The sequence below is a fragment of the Dromaius novaehollandiae genome, chromosome 15 (genome assembly GCF_036370855.1).
Source record: "Dromaius novaehollandiae isolate bDroNov1 chromosome 15, bDroNov1.hap1, whole genome shotgun sequence".
Classification (NCBI taxonomy): domain Eukaryota; kingdom Metazoa; phylum Chordata; class Aves; order Casuariiformes; family Dromaiidae; genus Dromaius; species Dromaius novaehollandiae.
In genome coordinates, this window is record NC_088112.1 from 13,112,071 (window position 1) to 13,128,998 (window position 16,928).

The 16,928-nt window shown below is 44.8% G+C and overlaps 2 protein-coding genes across 4 annotated transcripts in view; both read right to left on the reverse strand.

The window, feature by feature from the left end:
• ADAM19 (ADAM metallopeptidase domain 19) overlaps positions 1 to 1,593 on the reverse strand; it is a 38,072-nt gene extending 36,479 nt beyond the window's left edge. For both annotated transcript variants that reach the window (XM_064520928.1, XM_026118630.2), the window contains exons 1-2: positions 1,445 to 1,593; positions 1,136 to 1,221 (exon numbers count right to left, since the gene is read on the reverse strand). In XM_064520928.1, coding sequence (XP_064376998.1) covers positions 1,136 to 1,221; positions 1,445 to 1,511 — 153 coding nt within the window. In that variant the 5' untranslated portion in view covers positions 1,512 to 1,593. The remainder of the gene's footprint in view (positions 1 to 1,135; positions 1,222 to 1,444) is intronic.
• Positions 1,594 to 7,177: 5,584 nt separating this feature from the next.
• On the reverse strand, positions 7,178 to 16,910 carry SOX30 (SRY-box transcription factor 30). Of its 2 annotated transcripts, XM_026118681.2 has the most exons (5): positions 16,157 to 16,910; positions 14,702 to 14,941; positions 13,130 to 13,309; positions 10,640 to 11,126; positions 7,178 to 8,555 (listed from the first exon to the last, which is right to left on the reverse strand). In XM_026118681.2, the coding sequence occupies exons 1-5, from the start codon at positions 16,902 to 16,904 to the stop codon at positions 8,180 to 8,182; spliced, it is 2,031 nt and encodes a 676-aa protein (XP_025974466.2). In that variant the 5' UTR covers positions 16,905 to 16,910; the 3' UTR covers positions 7,178 to 8,179. The 2 variants fall into 2 exon arrangements, with proteins under 2 accessions (XP_025974466.2, XP_064376999.1); XM_064520929.1 differs by lacking the exon at positions 13,130 to 13,309.
• Between the last annotated feature and the right edge of the window lie 18 nt (positions 16,911 to 16,928).

The window sequence follows — 16,928 nt, forward strand, 5'->3', positions numbered from 1 at the left end:
TGCTTTCTCCTCTCCTTCAATTATCCCACTACTTTGGAATCCATCGATTGCTGCAACTGAAATATCCCAGCTGCAGTAGTATGCAAGCTTTGCTAACACTGGTTTTGGAGCCAAGAGGAATTGGCCTGAAACAAACCAAGCAAGACCCCTGAGACCCAACAAATTTATGTAAGGACAAATGCTGTCCAGACGTATTTGTATCACAATCAATACTGAAGAGATTCAAGACTTCCAGATTACACTGCAAGAACATTTTTGAGAGAATTAACAGCACCAGAAAATTATGTGACAGAATAAAAGAATTTTAGAAATTCTCATGTGAAGAGGACATAAAACCAGAACTAGCAATACTTGTTAGGTGATGCCATGTTTTTCCCTCAGAGTGATGCTATGGGTTCCCTTTTTCTGGTTCACAGACAATTTAAGTAACATCATCTGGATTTTCCTCTTTCATTCAGTTATGCAACTGATAACTTCTTGAGAGTGGCAACACGGCTGCTGGGAAGCTGAGCTGCGGTTTGTGGTTGATGTTGAAGCCTGACATCCCAGGGCTCCTCAGAACAGCCTCAGACTGTGCACGCAGCCCTGAATCCCTACACACAAGAAAGGAGGAGTTCAGATTCAGACAGCTACATATGGCATCTAAAACACATTTATCTTCATCTGAGCTGCTGGTTGGCTTATTTAGTACCCTCGCAGATGTGATTCTTCCCCTCCTTAAGCAAGAAGGGGTCACTCCCGAAATGTCATTGATTGTAGTGCCTCAGTCCCGGAGCAAGGAGCACACAGATCAGGTGAGCTGGAAGGTAGGGTTTTAACGCATGATGGAGGCAAAGCAATTGCAAGCATTACTGCGGGGCTGTGCGAGTGGCCAGGAGCAGCCTCATGCTCAGTGCCCGAGGTTTGATAATCACTTCCCCCAGCCCTTCTCTGGCTTCTGGAGAGAAGTACCAGCTCCCTGCTCTGCAGATGGTTTTCTGGCTTGTACCTCCAGCTTGTCGCCGAGTTTAAAGGACTGAAACGCACATCACAAGGACTTTTACTAACCAAGACATTGTCCCTCCCCTGAAAACGATGCACAGTTTTGAAAACAAGACACAAAGCTCTCGTGGCCCCAGCGCTGTGCACGACCTACCTCCTCGCTGCTGGGGCTCCCCACGGCTTCCCAGTGCGGTATCACCAGCTGCTGCGGCAGCTCCAGGCCGGCGGCAGCCCCTGCGGCTGGGGAGAGAGGGGACACGCTGCTCGCCACCCAGACCCCACCCCGCCGGCGGCGCGGCGCTGGGTCTGGGAGAAGCAGGAGGAGATGACAACCCACCACCACCACCTCCCCAAAGGGGCTCAACGCAGCAAAAAGCCCCTACGCCCCCCGCACCGAGCCGCTTCGCCCCTGCGCGGCGGGGCCGGTGCAGCCGGCTGCGAGGCCCCCCAGCCCCCGGCTCACCGCGCCGCGGCGGCGGGCGCAGCAGCAGCGAGAGGGCGATGCCGCAGAGCAGCCCCCGGCCCCGCATGGCTCCGCGCAGCGGACGGCGCTGCCGAGCTGCAGCCGCCGCTCAACGCCGCGGTATAAAACGGCCGGGGCCGGCTTTCTCCTCCCACCAGCCCGAAATCCGCCCCTACAGCCCCCTGCCCGGGGAGGGACGCCGGCGTCTCCTCCTCCTCCTCCTCCCCCCCCCCGGGGCAGCCCCGCGCAGGAGGGGATGCGCCCCGGGAGCGAGCCCGGCTCTGCCCGGCGAGGCGGCGCTGGGCCCCCGCAGCGGGGCGGGGGGATGCCGGTGCCCCGCTGCCTTTGCTGGCCAGCGCAGGAATGAACCCCTCCGCCTCGGAGCGAGCAAGGAGGGGAGACGAGCAGGCAAATTGCTGCTGAGAGGTTCCCGCAGGAGCTGTGCTGTTTTTATACACATTCATACATACATTTTTAATCCCATCAAACCCTTCATGCCTGAACCCGTGTTTCCAGAGGCATCCTCAGTCCCGTGTCTCCCGGGAAGCGCATTGTCACTGACTGCCGAGGGGATGCAGGCTGAGCTGCTGAAGGGATGCAGGCTGAGGTGCGTACCTGCCGGACCGGTAGCGGATAAACAGGAAGAAGCAAAATGGAGATGTTCTCTGTCCCTCTGCCCTTAGGGAGGACAGAGGGGCTGGGGCAGGGGAAGGGCTCTGGGGCACCCATAGCCCCTGCACTGCCCTTCAGGGTGACCACTCACCCCTGAATGCTCCCGGAGGAGCATCCCTTTCTCATCCTGCATCCTTCAGGGTTGTTCCCTGCAGTCCATGCATTGTTTTTTGCTAGTCCTCTGCTCTTCAGGGGGATAAGCATGTCTCCAAGTGTTGCCAGGCTCAGAGACACCGCAGTCCAGGGTCACCTGTGTGAAAGGTCCTGGTAGGCCCCCGCAGCATCACTCCAGGGACAGAGCATAAAAGGATTAGCACTGCTTCCACTAAGGAGAGTTCCCCCCTAAAGGCAGCCGGCAGCAGTTCCTTGCTGCTGGATTAGACACCTTGTCTCAGGGTCGGCACCCACAGAAGAGGGCAGAAGTTAGCGGCCATGCCAAGGTTGCCAGCTGCAAGCCCCTGACCTCCGTGTTGGTGTAGGTGCTCTGATGGCCTTGAACATGCTATGCCCGTGCAAGGCAGCTCCCCTCCTTCACTTCAGATTATTTCTCCCAAGACTGCCAGCCAGCTCCAGCTGCAGATGCACCAGCAAGGGAGCAAGGGGGCTGCACAGGCATGTGAAGAGCGATCATTGTGGGGTTGGCCCAGAATGGCAAGCAAAGTCATTGCCTCTTTGTCATACTCTTCAGACAGCTATTGATTTGCATTACCTATAAAACCTTCCCATTCATCTCTGCACTGAAAGTGCTTGTGTAGGAGAACAACCAGAGAACCAGCGCTATGTTTCTGAGTGTATCAGTAAGTCAGGCTCATAGGAAATTAATGTTCCATTTAGAATAAATGTTTGGTAGACAGTAGTAATGATTTTGGGTGTTGTCCAGAGGTTTATATATGCTACTGATATCACTGGAAAAGCCTTCAGTGAAAGAGCTCAGACTCTTGCTGCTGCGCCCAAAGGAAACGTGACTGTTTCCATTTGCAGATGCCATCCTGGCTTGTGACTTTTGTGTCTGTCCCCTCCCCGCCAGCTAGCATATGCCATTCTCAGCACTTCACATGTTGTGCTGAGAAACCTTTGTGATCTTGCCACATTCAGCTTATTCATGATATCACCATGGCAGAAGGAAGTTAGGGCATCTTGGAGAGACCTAGAAGGAATCATCAGGGTGAACTGGCTATAAATGACCTGACCCACAAACAGGTCAAGGATTTTTGCTCTGGGAAATAACACTGATTTAGTTGTGTGAAGAAAATCCAGGGTCCAAATTTCAGCTCTTTGCTAGGCATGTAGAACATCTTGAATGGAAGTCTTGAGTCTTCTGTGGAGAATTCTCCCATTTATAGCTGTAAATGAGTGCCTCCCATTTAGCTACCTGTAATATAGAAGAAAACAATGGCACTATTGCAGATACTTTTATAAAAACTAAAAAATATGTGCCAAATTTAGACAATTATTCTGCTTTCTTCTCTGCTTAAAGCTTCTGTCTACACAAAGAAAGAAGCAAAAAGAGTACTTTGAGGAGGAACAAAGATGTTTGCCCTGAAAGAATGTCAGTCTTCCCAGTACAGCAAACCTTCACAGGGGCTGCTCCACATATTACTCTGTCAGAAGACCAGATCAAAAAAGCATATAGTAAGATAAAAGGAGCCTCAAATCACTGTACTATTTAGGCCCAAAACTAGCTGCTTGTGATTTTTATCATTTAAAAAATAAAACACATTCAATAATCACATTTGTTATACAGCAGTACTTTTATCATTGGATTTTGGTAATATGAGAATCAATGTCTAAATTTACAATCACCAGAAAATCCCTCTATAAAAATATAATCACAGGCTGTGCAGTTGTTATATATAGGTTTTTATATATATATATATGATATATCACTTACACTGCTCAGACATTGTTGCATGGAAAGATTCAGGGTATTTTAGCCTTATTAACAGTGCTCATATGCTGTAATGCTACCTGCCTCTGGCAAAGGATGAGTCAGATCCTGCCCTGTGCCATGTCTTCAAAAAGCTCTTACTGAAGTCAATAGGATACTTGTCTAAATCACAGAGCAAGGTCAGGCTTTAACTTATCTAGGAATTACATAGGCTCAGACTCATTTCCTCCAGGATCCTAATTGCTTGATTAAAACTCCCAGCTGGGAAGATGGAAATCTGTGCTCTGTTCCCTTATCTGCTGCTTAGCGTGTGATGAAGACAAGGATATACTGCTCAGCTGCAGCTTCTGTGCAGCACACACATCAAGGCTAGGTGCATGCAGTTGTTAACAAGTTTTGAAAATTAGGTGTTTCAGTTTCCCCGGTGCAAAGCTGATGAGAATGCTTATGCAGTTGGGTTTCTGCACTTACTTCACACAGAGTTTGCAAGGTGATTTAACACTACTGTCGCTGGCTGGAAAGCAAAAGGTGATGATTCTCCCGTTATATTCATAGTAAATTAGGAGTTACCCACCTAGAAGGCAACAGATAGACCTACTACAGAGGAGAATGCCTGTTAAAGAAATAGATTTCTTCAGAGAATGACTGGGACATGTATCAGACTAAAAGCTCAGTAATATTTCATTGGAACTCTCTGTTCAGAAATAGGAAAGGCTGTTGAATGAACTGCTGTTAAAAACCTCCTGCTGACTCTGGAGAAAATGTTATCAAAAATCAAAGTCTCAGAAAAAGAAGGTAGAAGAATTATTTTTTTTTTTTGTCCTGCCTAACCTCTGCATTTCAGACACTTGCACTGATGAAAGAAATTTTGTATCCTTGGCTAACTTGAATGATACGTGAAATCTTCCATTTTTGAACATTTGTCTCCTTTAGATCACTTGAAATGATCAAAGGAGGAAGGCTGTGAATCTGTGAAGAGAACTGGCGATTTAACAGCGAACTTCATTATTTTGAGTTTTAACAGCTGAGAACAGCTTCAGCTGACCCCAAGTCTTCTGCTTAGCTTTGGTTTTCCACCATCTCTGTAGAATAGTGGGAATACTTGGAAGAGCCCTAGAGCAGCTGTCCTGCCAAACAGGGAGAAGTGCTGTAAGACGATCAGGTACCAGACACAGGCTAGTCCCGATGTGCCGCTGGTGAAATAATATCAAAGCACGCTCCAGTTAAAGTGTGTGACAGTGCTGTGACTTTTCCTTCACTCCTGCTACAGAAAAGCAAACCTAATGGCACAAGCTTGTGTATACTCAAATGTTGCATCTTTTTAACTGTATGTGTATATTTAAAGTACCATAGCTCTCTCCACATTTAGTACAAGCTATTCCCATACCATAGTGATTATACTGAAGTAATTTATTTGCCTAAGAGAAGGGAAACAGGTATGATGGCGCAAGTTTTAATAACAAGCAATCCGTAAAACTCTCCAGTAGCCTTGTAGAAGAAAATGTTCTCTGCAAAAGGGTAGCCACAGGAAGCATGGGAAGCACTGGTGAATGTCTTCAGACTTTTTCAGAAGCAGGAGGAAAACAAACTTTATCTGGAAAACCTGCGTCTGTTTTGTTTTTAAAGTTGAGAAGTATGAGAAGTGATTTTTACTTTAGAGTAAGGTAAACAGCAGAGAAAGAAGAAATATTTATTTTCTTCTATAGAAGAGTAGAATATGTCTCTCTCACCTGTCAAATACCCTCAGCCCTGCCCTGAAGCAGGATGGCAGGAGGGCATACACTGAACACGGGACTGGCCCTGCCTACAACCCCATTTATACACTGCAACAGGAGAAATAACAGCATAGACACTGGGCATTTCAGGAATCTGCATTTGGGAGATAAGTTCTCCTGTGGGCTGGAAATGACCTAGGAAAAGGAGTCAAAAAGCCTCCTGTGTTGCAAGAGATGTCCACCCATGCTGGACTGCCAGAGCATGCTGAGGAATGCCTCAGAGGAAGCTAGGTTTGGATCAGGTGTTTCTATAAATTTAACTCCTATTTCTCTGCTCTGAGTGAACATGACAGAAAGGTCTTTAAAAGGACTGGGCTGAGGGTCACAATAAGCTCACAGTACAATGGAGCAGCTCTCAGGAACCTCCCTTCAAACAGTGGCAAACACCTCCACATAGGAGGATATAAATTTGAATTACCCTTGGAAAGCAACTGCTCTAGATTCTGGTGTATGGCAATATGTCTTATATTCAACCCCTACAGTACAAAAAGGAAAATGGGAGAAAAAGTTAGATCTAGAGAACAATCCCCCAAACAGCTGTTTTATACCCTGAAACATACTTGTGTAGGAATTAGTACATTTGCCCACATGCATTCCTGCAGGCCAGATCAGCTTGCAGTGAGAAGATAATTTAGGAACGGGCATTTTCTACTATTTATAAGACTTTCCTCTTAATGTTTCATCTGCACTGCAGATGCAGTGGAGCTGGGGCCTGTTAGCAGCAGTTGCAGTGTATAGTATAGACAGTTTACCTTTGATTTTAATTGTGTTTTTTAACTGCAAAATGCAGCAGTTCTCAAATGAGAGGTTTTGATCTTAAAGGAGAATTGTATATTTGGAAAATGGGGTTATGAGCCCACAGAAGCAGAAAATCTTAAAAAATGTTGATATAAGCCTAACAAAGTGCAAAGAACCCAGAGGATATCTACCCCATTTACACTTAGGACTATTTTTTGAGGTATGTGGAAATTGTGTTTGTGTCTGTCATTATCAATAATGCTGTCTAAATGGATGGATACAGAGGGCCCAGGCCTCGAGTTTGACAGGACACTCAAGATACACCAGATCCAGTGTGATAACCTGTAAAATACAGGGTGTCCTATATGAGATGGTCAAACTTTACGTCCCCCATTAAAAGCAGAGGATACAGCTTTTCCCATATTTCTGCAGTAACTGGATTTGTGCACACACACACACACACACACAACTATATCTCTCTGTGTGTGTCTGTATGTATTAGTAGCCCAAATTCTCTGAAAAAGTAACTTTAGCTAGTCACTTTAGGCATGTGCAGCTGAGCTGTGCATGCCTGGTAAGTCCATAAGTTATTTGAATTAGGATTTACATGTTCCCACTCAGCTCAGTGTCCATGGCTTAAAATGAAACACTAGGGGTAAGTACATTGTTCAGGTGATTTTATTAAATAGAACAACAGCAGAACAATAGGATTCCCAAAAAGAAATGACATTCCCTCCCCCCAAACAGAAAAAAAGTTTAGTAACATTAATTGCTAATTTTGGCCAAAAAAAAATTTGAATTTCCTTAGTGTTTGAGTTCAGCATAGATACTCTCCCCTTTTAACCACCTTCAGTATTCTCTAGAGAATTCAATATTAACTACGCTCAGGGATCAAGTCACAGTCCACTAGTGTAAGTCACAGAGCCAGATTCCATCAATTTTCCTCCCTCTGGGTCCTACCATACCTTCTGGACAATCCCACTCTCGTTAATGGAACTAGTTGCAGAATAAAATATTATGGAAATTGACCTAAACTTTCAGTGCATTACATAACATGTGTACCACAAATGTAGCCTACGATAAAAAATTAACTACATTAAGCTTAAAACTGTTCACAGTATCAAAGGAAAAATATAAAACATTGGAGAATCCCTCTTGACTTCACTCTCAAGACCTCACAGTATTTTACTGCAGCAAGAATTACATTTTAGTCATAAACCAGAATTATTTCACTTGCTAAAATTCCTAAAGTAAAACCTACAAAATTCATGCAAATTCCATCAAAATGTTTTCTATGAACAAAGAAAGGCAATATCCTGATTCAGAAGAGCATTAAAAGGATGTGCTTAAACACATCTCTCCTCAGGAAAGCACATTATCACATACTTAGAACTGAGTACCTCTACAAGTGCTTTCCTGAGCCAGAACCCAAACAATGCCCTGATGAAGCAGGTGAAACTCCAGGGGCTTTGGGACCTCCCCAGGTCTGCATTTGATCTCTCAAAATACAAACAGATCATCAGAGTTTTCAAAATGACCTGCATAGGTCACTCAAGCTACATGGATTTCCCCTTGAACACACCGACTGAAAAGATGGTGTTGGAGGAAAACGTTTATTTCACATTCTGTAATATTTCTGTGGATTATCATTTGTTTTAAAAATTACAACTCTCGCAACACCTTCCCTTCTTCTTCCTCCTCGCTGTCAGTCACATTAACTTGCTGGATGCTGGAGGGGGTAGATGGGGTGGCTGACAAAACATTCTCCAGTGCTCCAATGTCCAGCTGCGGTATGGGGCTTAAATACCCCTCCTGGCTGTGGCTGTTGTAATAGGACATTCCCTCAAGGCTCTCACAGCTGCGGGAGTCCTCACTCTGTGCACGTTCCTCCGGGTACTCCCTGAAGGCATAGTCTCTGTCCAGAGATGAAAACATCGCCTCATGCTTTTGGTACCGGTCTTCGTAAAAGCCAAGGCACTCAGGCACCGAGCTGGCGAAATTCCCATAGCCAAATGGAGGCCGGCTGAACGGGCATGTGCTGCAATGAAAGAGATGGAAGATTGTCTTACAGAAGTGCAGATTGCTCGGACTTCAACTCAGGCAAGAAAATCAGAAGGGCTCTAGTGTTTTATGCTAGTCAGTTCATCCTGCTGAAATATTCAAAATATGCCTAATTTAAAAATATGCCTGATTTAAGCTCTGAGGCCATAAGAAAAATCATGCACAGATTCCATGTTAGCAAAGGCAGCCTGCATATGCACCCCTTCAGGCTAGGCACCTACAGAAAGTGGCTTCAAAAACAAAAAAACCCAACCCATTGTATTTGTTAATGAAATGATGTCGTGGATAAAACAGCATATGATAAGCCTGCAGTATGTTAACCTACATACTCAAAATAGTAAAACAGAACATCACAAGTCAGTTTGTGTTGCTTTTGTAGGCCAAAATTCATCACAGAGATGGGAAACAAATAGTCATATTCATTGAGTGATCTCTTGCATTTACTATATTGTTATTAGCAGGAGGATTGACAGAAAATCCGTGTGCCCAATATGCAGTTGCCAGTGTTACTTATTTAAAGAATTTACAGTGATAAATTAAAAAAAAGATATAGTAGATGGCAAGAAGTTACTGTACCAAAATATAACTGTTTTCCTCCAGTGTCCTAAGTTTGAACTTTTATTCTGATGCAGAACACAAGGTGCAGGATGTATTACAGCTTATATAGCGTTACAGAAATACACTACATTCTTAGGAAAGTAAAGTATGCAAAGAAGTAATAGAGTTCTGCAGTGCAGACAGTAGAAAGACATTGATACAGTGCCTATCAAGGTTCCAAGGAGACTTCATCTTTCCAACCAACATTTAATATTTTTGTGCATAAATTTGCATACATTTATTTGCACTGTCTGTGCTACCTAGAAATGATGATTCTTGTATGCAAGGAATGAGTTTATAGGAACAAGAACTTACAAATCAATGTATTAGAAAGATCTTCGCATCAGCAAACTCGGCAACCTTCAGAAGTCCAATTTATTTGTGAACCTCAACAGTCTTAACGTACAAGCACACTTCCCTCCCTCAGACAGCTCACAAAACTGTCTAAATTCAAATATCAAGGGCCTAAGCAAAGCTCATCTTTAGCAATTCTAGGAAGATGTGTCCTGTGTTCATTAAATGACTGCAAGAATAGCAGTATCTTCTATTGCACTTATCTGCTTACTAAGGCCTTGCAAGCTTGAGGAGTCATCATCAGGCCTAATTTATGACTGGATAGTCTTATTGCCTTAGGAACACATTGGCTGTTGTTATCAGTAGGAACAAGGAGTGCATAACCTGCCAGAATATGAGTCTAAAAATCATGACTTGTTGTGTTTGACTTTGCGTGATCATGAAAGGAAAATGGTGCCTTACAGTGAATAAGCATGGACATGACTTTGTGCAGTGTGAAATGAGAGCACATCAGTAAGCTATCAGACTTCCAGTGTTTGAGCAGCACATCTGCATGCCTCAGAACTAGCTGCTGCGAGGACGCTGGTCCTTTCTGTGCATGGTTAGCTTAAGAAACACCCACACATGTTAGCTTCTAAATTCTTTGATCACGTGATCTCTGACTGACTACCCCAAGACTGCAAAGGATAAACTAGGACTTACTATTTATATAAAGAATCTGAGGATATTTCCCACCAGGCTGGATTTCAGAAATACTGGTGGTTATGACAGCTGCAATCAGAGTTTCTGGGACACATCCCCAACACCTACTTTAATTCTGTCTGATCATTTTCAAAATACATGTACACTATTTCTACTTAACTTTTTTTGTAGAAATCAACTGCACTTAGGTGCATGAAGCGGAGAAAAAGTACTTCTATTTATTGTGGGCTTGGGAATGTCAATTACTAAAATAGTACTACAAAGCCTTCAATAACTGGGCATATGAGTAGCCTCAGGACAGTAGGTCCCACCACAATGGAGTGCCCTAGGAACGTAAGAGCACTATTCCCTCCCAGGGAAAACCTCTTGCCTCAAGAGCTGAATGGTCCACCTGCTATCTGAAAATGAAAGGACTCTCTGCCTTTTAGTACTCATTCTCACTGGAATTGAAGTGAAGGACTGCATTACCTTGAAGGGAAATAGTGAGGTCCAGGTACAAAGTAAGGGTGATGAAATGAAAACCGTGGAGGCGCTCCAAACAGACTGGCTGGATGACCGATGGGAGGAGGCTGATAGAGATGTGAGTGAGGAAGAGGGGTAGCTTGGGGAAGAGGTGCACTCCTAGGACAAGCAGAAATCTCCGAATACTCCTGTGGGGTCTGATTATCAGAGACAGAAAATCTGGCATTAGCAGTGCTTGTGTTACTAGGGCTCCTACTGGAGCTCTCAGCGGAAGCTGATGTGGGTCTCTTCACAGAGCAATTGGGTCCAGGCGAAACATGAGTTTCTGTCTGCGCAGGTCCAGCAAAGTGCTGCGGTGAAATTACAGGGTGTAGGGGCAGAGCTGGAGGTGGAACAGCCACTGATGTGGTACTTGCAATAGCAGGCTGGAAAAGTGTAATTGGACCTGGATGTTGAATGGAAGAGGCTGACAGCTGGATGGCAGGAGCTTCACCTTTAGGAAACAGAAAAGGTATTTATCAGTCATGAGCAGAGGATGAGATTTCATAAACAGCCATGTAGCCAACCACAGCTACAGCCAGAACCATTTCCTCCAAAACATCCTCTAGCATCACTTCCCTGCACTCACACGCCACCTGGCCTACGTGACAGATGGTTTTGGTGCCCACATACCCAAGCTTCCTTCTACAGGAACCCAAGAGTGGGTGAGTGAATAAGGCAGGAAGTGCTTGGTGAAGGTTGAGGTTGTGAGGCTGACGAGAGCTCTGTCTTGTCCTGATATGGCCATACAATTGGGCTGGAGTGTGCACTTAGAGCTCAAAGCACAGAAAGCCTCTCAGGTCTACCATCTGAGATGGGAAAAACCAAATTCTTCTTAATTAACCTGCATGGGGCCAAAGCAGCAGTGAGGAGCAGAAGCAATAGCTACAATACCCTATCCTCAGACAAGTTTTCTCATTTGTTTCACTAATGGACATACCGACTAGCCGATTTTTTTGAAATGCTTTGCAGACGTACACTTTCAAATCACACTATATGCTAACAGGGTTGCCTTTATATAGAAAGATTTCAGAACACTTAGAGTTAATATTTTTAAAAACCACTACCTGGTTTAAGAATCTAAATTCTGTGTCAATGGGACTTTAGCGCTTCTAAATTTTTACAATCACTTCAACCACAATAGAAAGATAGTAAACTCTAGAATGAAACATAGTAGCATGTGAAGAGAACACAATGTTATAAGATACATTGGGGTAAGAAATGAAGAATATTTTATTTAATCAAATCTGCAGAGGGATTTAGGAAATGATCACATTGTTAACTCAGAACTTGTCCAAATCAAAGCAGAATGCTCTCTTATACATTTCCAAATATTACTATGGAGCATAAATGGGCATTTAGGTTTTCTTCCTCATTACAAAGAGAGCAGCCCCTGAAGACTAACATTCATATACTGAAACAGAAAATGCCAGTGAATGGATCTATGCCATTTGCTGTTGAAATCCACCATCCATGCACTGACAGAGCCAGAGCTCTTTCATCACCACACATAAGGGACCGCAGTCAGGCATCCTACTTGCCTGTGGGCTCTTACGCTACACCCTGTTACACTCCACACTATTGACTTACTATAAAAGGGAGGGTTCCTTCCAGGTTAAGTGCAACCCTTAAATGCATTCCTTCTGTAATTCTGTTATTGTGTGTATAAAAGCTGAGCTTTGTGGGCTCAAACTGTGGACATGCAGAAGTTGATGAAATACATATAGAACTATCCCAGATGGGCATAAATATCTAAGTAACTGTTCATGGAAAAATGTGCAAGTGAAAAATTCCTCTTCCAGTTTTAAAGACTGCTTTAAAATTGCAGCTCACACCCTCTCTACTTAACATCCTCCTTTCTGATGCCTTTATTGACAATTCTGTCTGCCCTCTCTTATAAGCAGTCTAAGCTGCTGAGCACTTGTTCTAAAGTAATGGTGCCCTCACTAGAAAGGCACACCAGCACAGCAGTGGAGGGGTGCAGGGGATCAGCTAATAAGCTTTGCCAGGCTTACTAGTGTGGGCTGAGCAGCAGTTAGATCTGGTGGGGTAATATATGTCTGTGATGGAGACAGAACAAAAAAAAACAAACCAAAAACCCACAAGACAGCTGTAGCTCAATAGGAAGCAAGCACTAAGTAACAGAGACCCAAAAAAGGCAGAAAGATAGCAGGAGGGAACCAGGAGACAAGAAGATAACAGCACAGATCTGTAGGGGAGTAAAGAAGTAGCCAGAAGAATTTAAGGGCAGCAAAGGGAGAGAAGGCTGAGGAAATAAGAGGCAAGAGACTAGGAGGCAGCAGTGCAGTGTTGAGGAGGACTGACAGACACAGTGGTGTCCAAAAAGACTTAGAAATCATATCTTAACTGTATCTACGCTACCATGTGCATAACTTTTACTACAATAGGTAGATTCCTAATTTTTAAAATCATTCACTCAGACTACTAAAAACTCACAGACAGGATGTCCAATACTGTTCTGAACATTGGGGATGACAACGGAGTAAGCGGGTGATCGGAAGGGATAAATGGCAGCTGGATTTGTAGTGATGATATTCTGAGAAGTGCCGGAAAATACAGTGGAGACAGTCAATGGAAAACGCTTCCTTTTGCCCGGTCGTGGTTGATAAACCCAACCTGCAGAGATGAAAAAGATGCAGACTTCCCATTTTTGGGATGATTTCTTTCTTTCTGTAAAGCTAAAATATCTGTAATTCTGAAGTATCTAAAAGTATCAGTCCAAAAGCTGCTCTAATAGTCAATGGCAAAACTCTCATTCATTTCAGTGGGCTGGCAAATGGGCTTTTTTTCAGAGGTGGAGTAAAAATGAGCATGTTTGGGCATTGTTATGTTACCAGTTCAATTAGGTTACCAATGTAGTTACCATTCAAAAGTGTTTGTGAGACCAAGAACCACAAAAGAGTGGGGAGTGACACTGCACAGCTAAGGAAAGCGTGTAAAGGAGAACACGATACTGTACCATGGGCTTTTGGTGTGGAAAAAAAAAAAAACAGTATTGAAAACGTGGATCTTTCCTGATTGTTTCCTTAGCCCCTTAAATCTCACATATACCTGGAGGTTAAAAGATATGATGGAAAATATGATCCACTAGAAATCCTGTTTAAATTTTGGCAGTAAGGAGTACACTTGCCTTTGACTTACAACATTAACCAAACACTAGACCTAGAAATATTTTTGGAATTTGGACTGAGCAGCTTGGTTTTCTTAGGCAGGCTAGCTCTTACACTACTTTAAAGAAACCATGTTTCTGAAGGGTGAAAAGACAGAAGGACAGATGCTGCTCTTTATCTTCTGCTTGTTTATGATGTATTTATTAGTCAGGTCTTGTCTACCTGAACTAGTCATGATTGTGAACTAGCAGATTTGTGACATCACACACAGAACAGATTATGACACGTGATATCTCAGTAGCTTTTATAAAGAATGCTCAAAAAACTTCTGCTCTGTTTTGTTAGTGCCTTTTTAATTCAACTGCAGTGTTACGGAGAAACAAATTTGTTAAGGGTGCAAATCCCTAACCCTTTGCAAAAGGGTTGAGAAACATTTTCTGCCACATCTCGACTCAGGAACCCAAACACCACAAGTTGACGAGTCCCACAGAATACAATACCATTTGTACGTCCTGTGGCATTTCCCTTTCCTGATTTTACAGGATTGGATGCATGTGTCACCACAGGCCACCTGGACCGCTCCTTTTGGAGCCTGTGAAATGTTGCAACAGGCCACATTCACAATAAACTGTGTATCTGGCCATTAGACATTCAGAAGAGCTGCTGTTCATGTGGTGGTCTAAGAATGTAAGAAATTCAGAGGCTATGGAGGATGAAACATCATTTATGGACAACTTAAATGAATATGCTTTCAGGTACTAGAAATCTGATGAAAGGACCAAATATTTGAAAGTCTATTATTTCTTCCAACTCTATTATTTGCTCTAATGAAAGAGATCACTTTTTTCCTACAATTCTTACACTTCTAAAGCATTTGGGTAAATAAACATATGTTTACCAGGAAATTCTTCTCTGTGCTTTTCTTTTATTTTCTGAGCTTCATCATAATAGGGCTTCTTCTGCTCTTCCGTCAGTTTGTTCCATTCCAATCCAAGCTGAACACTGATTTCTGCATTATTGGCAGCTGGGTTAGCTTTGGCCAGAGCTGGCCGATGAATCCTAGCCCATACCATGAATGCATTCATGGGACGCTTTACATGGCCACTTTTGTCCTTGCTAAATGGAGTATCTGGTATCCCTATGCAACAAAATGAGGAAAGATCATCATCTGCCAGGCAATATACACAGTACACGTTACATTCAATAGTATTTCCAGAGGGTATTTAGCAATATTCAGAAGAATCATTAGAGCCTTGGAACACAAAAAAATCAATGCACATTTGGAGAACAGTTCCTAGAAAAATAACTAAGGCTAACAGAGTATCACTCATTAGCCTCCACTGAAACACTGCATAAGGAACTGTTTACATGGCTTTTGCCACAGTCTTTCTTTTCTATATGAAACAGAAATAACTGCTAAAAATACACTGGTTTGGATGTCATTTGGCTAGACTGCTTTCTGTAATATCTGTGTATTTATAAATTAAATATAATATAGTATAGACCATATAACTGCAAATTCATTATCACCACCCCAACTATGCATCCAAACCCAAATGATGCAGGCACTGGATCTGATGATGGTATGGCAGTTTAGTCCCACATCTTTGCAATCCCTCACCTCTGAGGTTGTTGCTGCTCTTCTGGGTTTTTTTGTTTTTCTTTTTCCCCCTCTCTCTTTTCTCAGATTTAGATGCCCATTTGCTGGAGGAACCTGTTTCACCAGATGACTGTTACATGACACCCAGCTTTAGGTCCTTATAACCAAAGACTGGATTTGCATTGAGTTGGTGACAAACCCCAACCCCTTCACAATTCAACTTTGAGCAAGCAGCTTCCTCTACAAAAAACACTTAGAAATGAACTCTTCTACATGGTAAATGAAGAACAAGTCTACCAGCCTTTAGGACTTCAAGTTAATTTTAAAAGCCTGTATTTCTATAAAAAAAAGAACTCCTAATCCAGATGTTTAGACACGTTCGTCACTTAACATCTCCTAATTTTCTCGATGAGAGGTGTCTGAATGCTCATAACTTTAAAAATCAAGATGCCTAAACTGAACTTGAAACCACTATTCACTGCAATTCTATATTCTTGCCAGCTATAAGGAGTTTAAAACAGATGGGGAGCAAGCAGACAAAACAGCACTGATTTTAGTGAACCACTAGAGAACTTTGTGCTCCTGCACGTTTACACCTTAAACCAAACAGAAGAGCTGTACAGACTACCGTGGATCCAGAGGGCTAGTTCTCCAACACTATTTTAGCTTGCATTCTCCTATCTGATAAAACCTGCCAACTGTGTGCCACTCACTGACACCCTGCAAACTCTAAGTGGTCTTACGACGTAATACCTGCATCGGAGGGCAGCACTGTGAGGGGCACGTTTTTAGTCTCAATTTTTACTGACGGCTCCAGTAACGACTGCATTTTAAGAGGCACTGGGGTCACTGGCACTTTAGTCACACGGATCAGCTCGGAAGGCGGTGGGCCTTGGAAGTGAATTCTGGTCCCCGATGGCAAGGGGTGCAGCATCAGCGGGACCGCCAGATCCGGAGGGCACACCGTGAAGGCCCCGGGCGGCAGGACCACGCTGTCATCGCTGCCCGGCTGGGTGGCCCCGCTCGGGGGTCCCGCCGCGTCAGCCTCCGCCACCTCCTCCACGCCGCGGGCCTCCGGGGCTGCCTCGGGCGGCTCCACCTTGATGGCGCGGGCGGGCCCAGGCCCCGGGACCGCCCCATTGCCCCTCTCCTCGGGCACCTTCAGCTCTCGGGGGCCTGCCCGGTCCCCTCCGGCCGCGACGGCGCCTGGCGCCTCCTGCCCGCAGCCCCACGGGGCGGCGGGGCACCTCGCCTCGCCCCTCTTCCTGCCGCCGCCGGCCGCCGCCTCCTGCTCGGCCTCCTCCACTTTGATGTGCAGCACCTGGGGGGGCGCCTCGGCCGCTGCCGCCTCCTCCTCGTCCGGCTGCCGCGGCCCCGGCGGCTCCCGGCGGCGCCCGGCGCGGGGCGCCGGACGAGCGGCGCCGAAGCAGACGGGCGGCAGGGGCCGCTGGCGGCACTGGGGGCGGGCCGCGCCGCCCGCCGCCGCCCGCTCCATGGCCATGACGCCACGGCCGTTTGCCGCCTG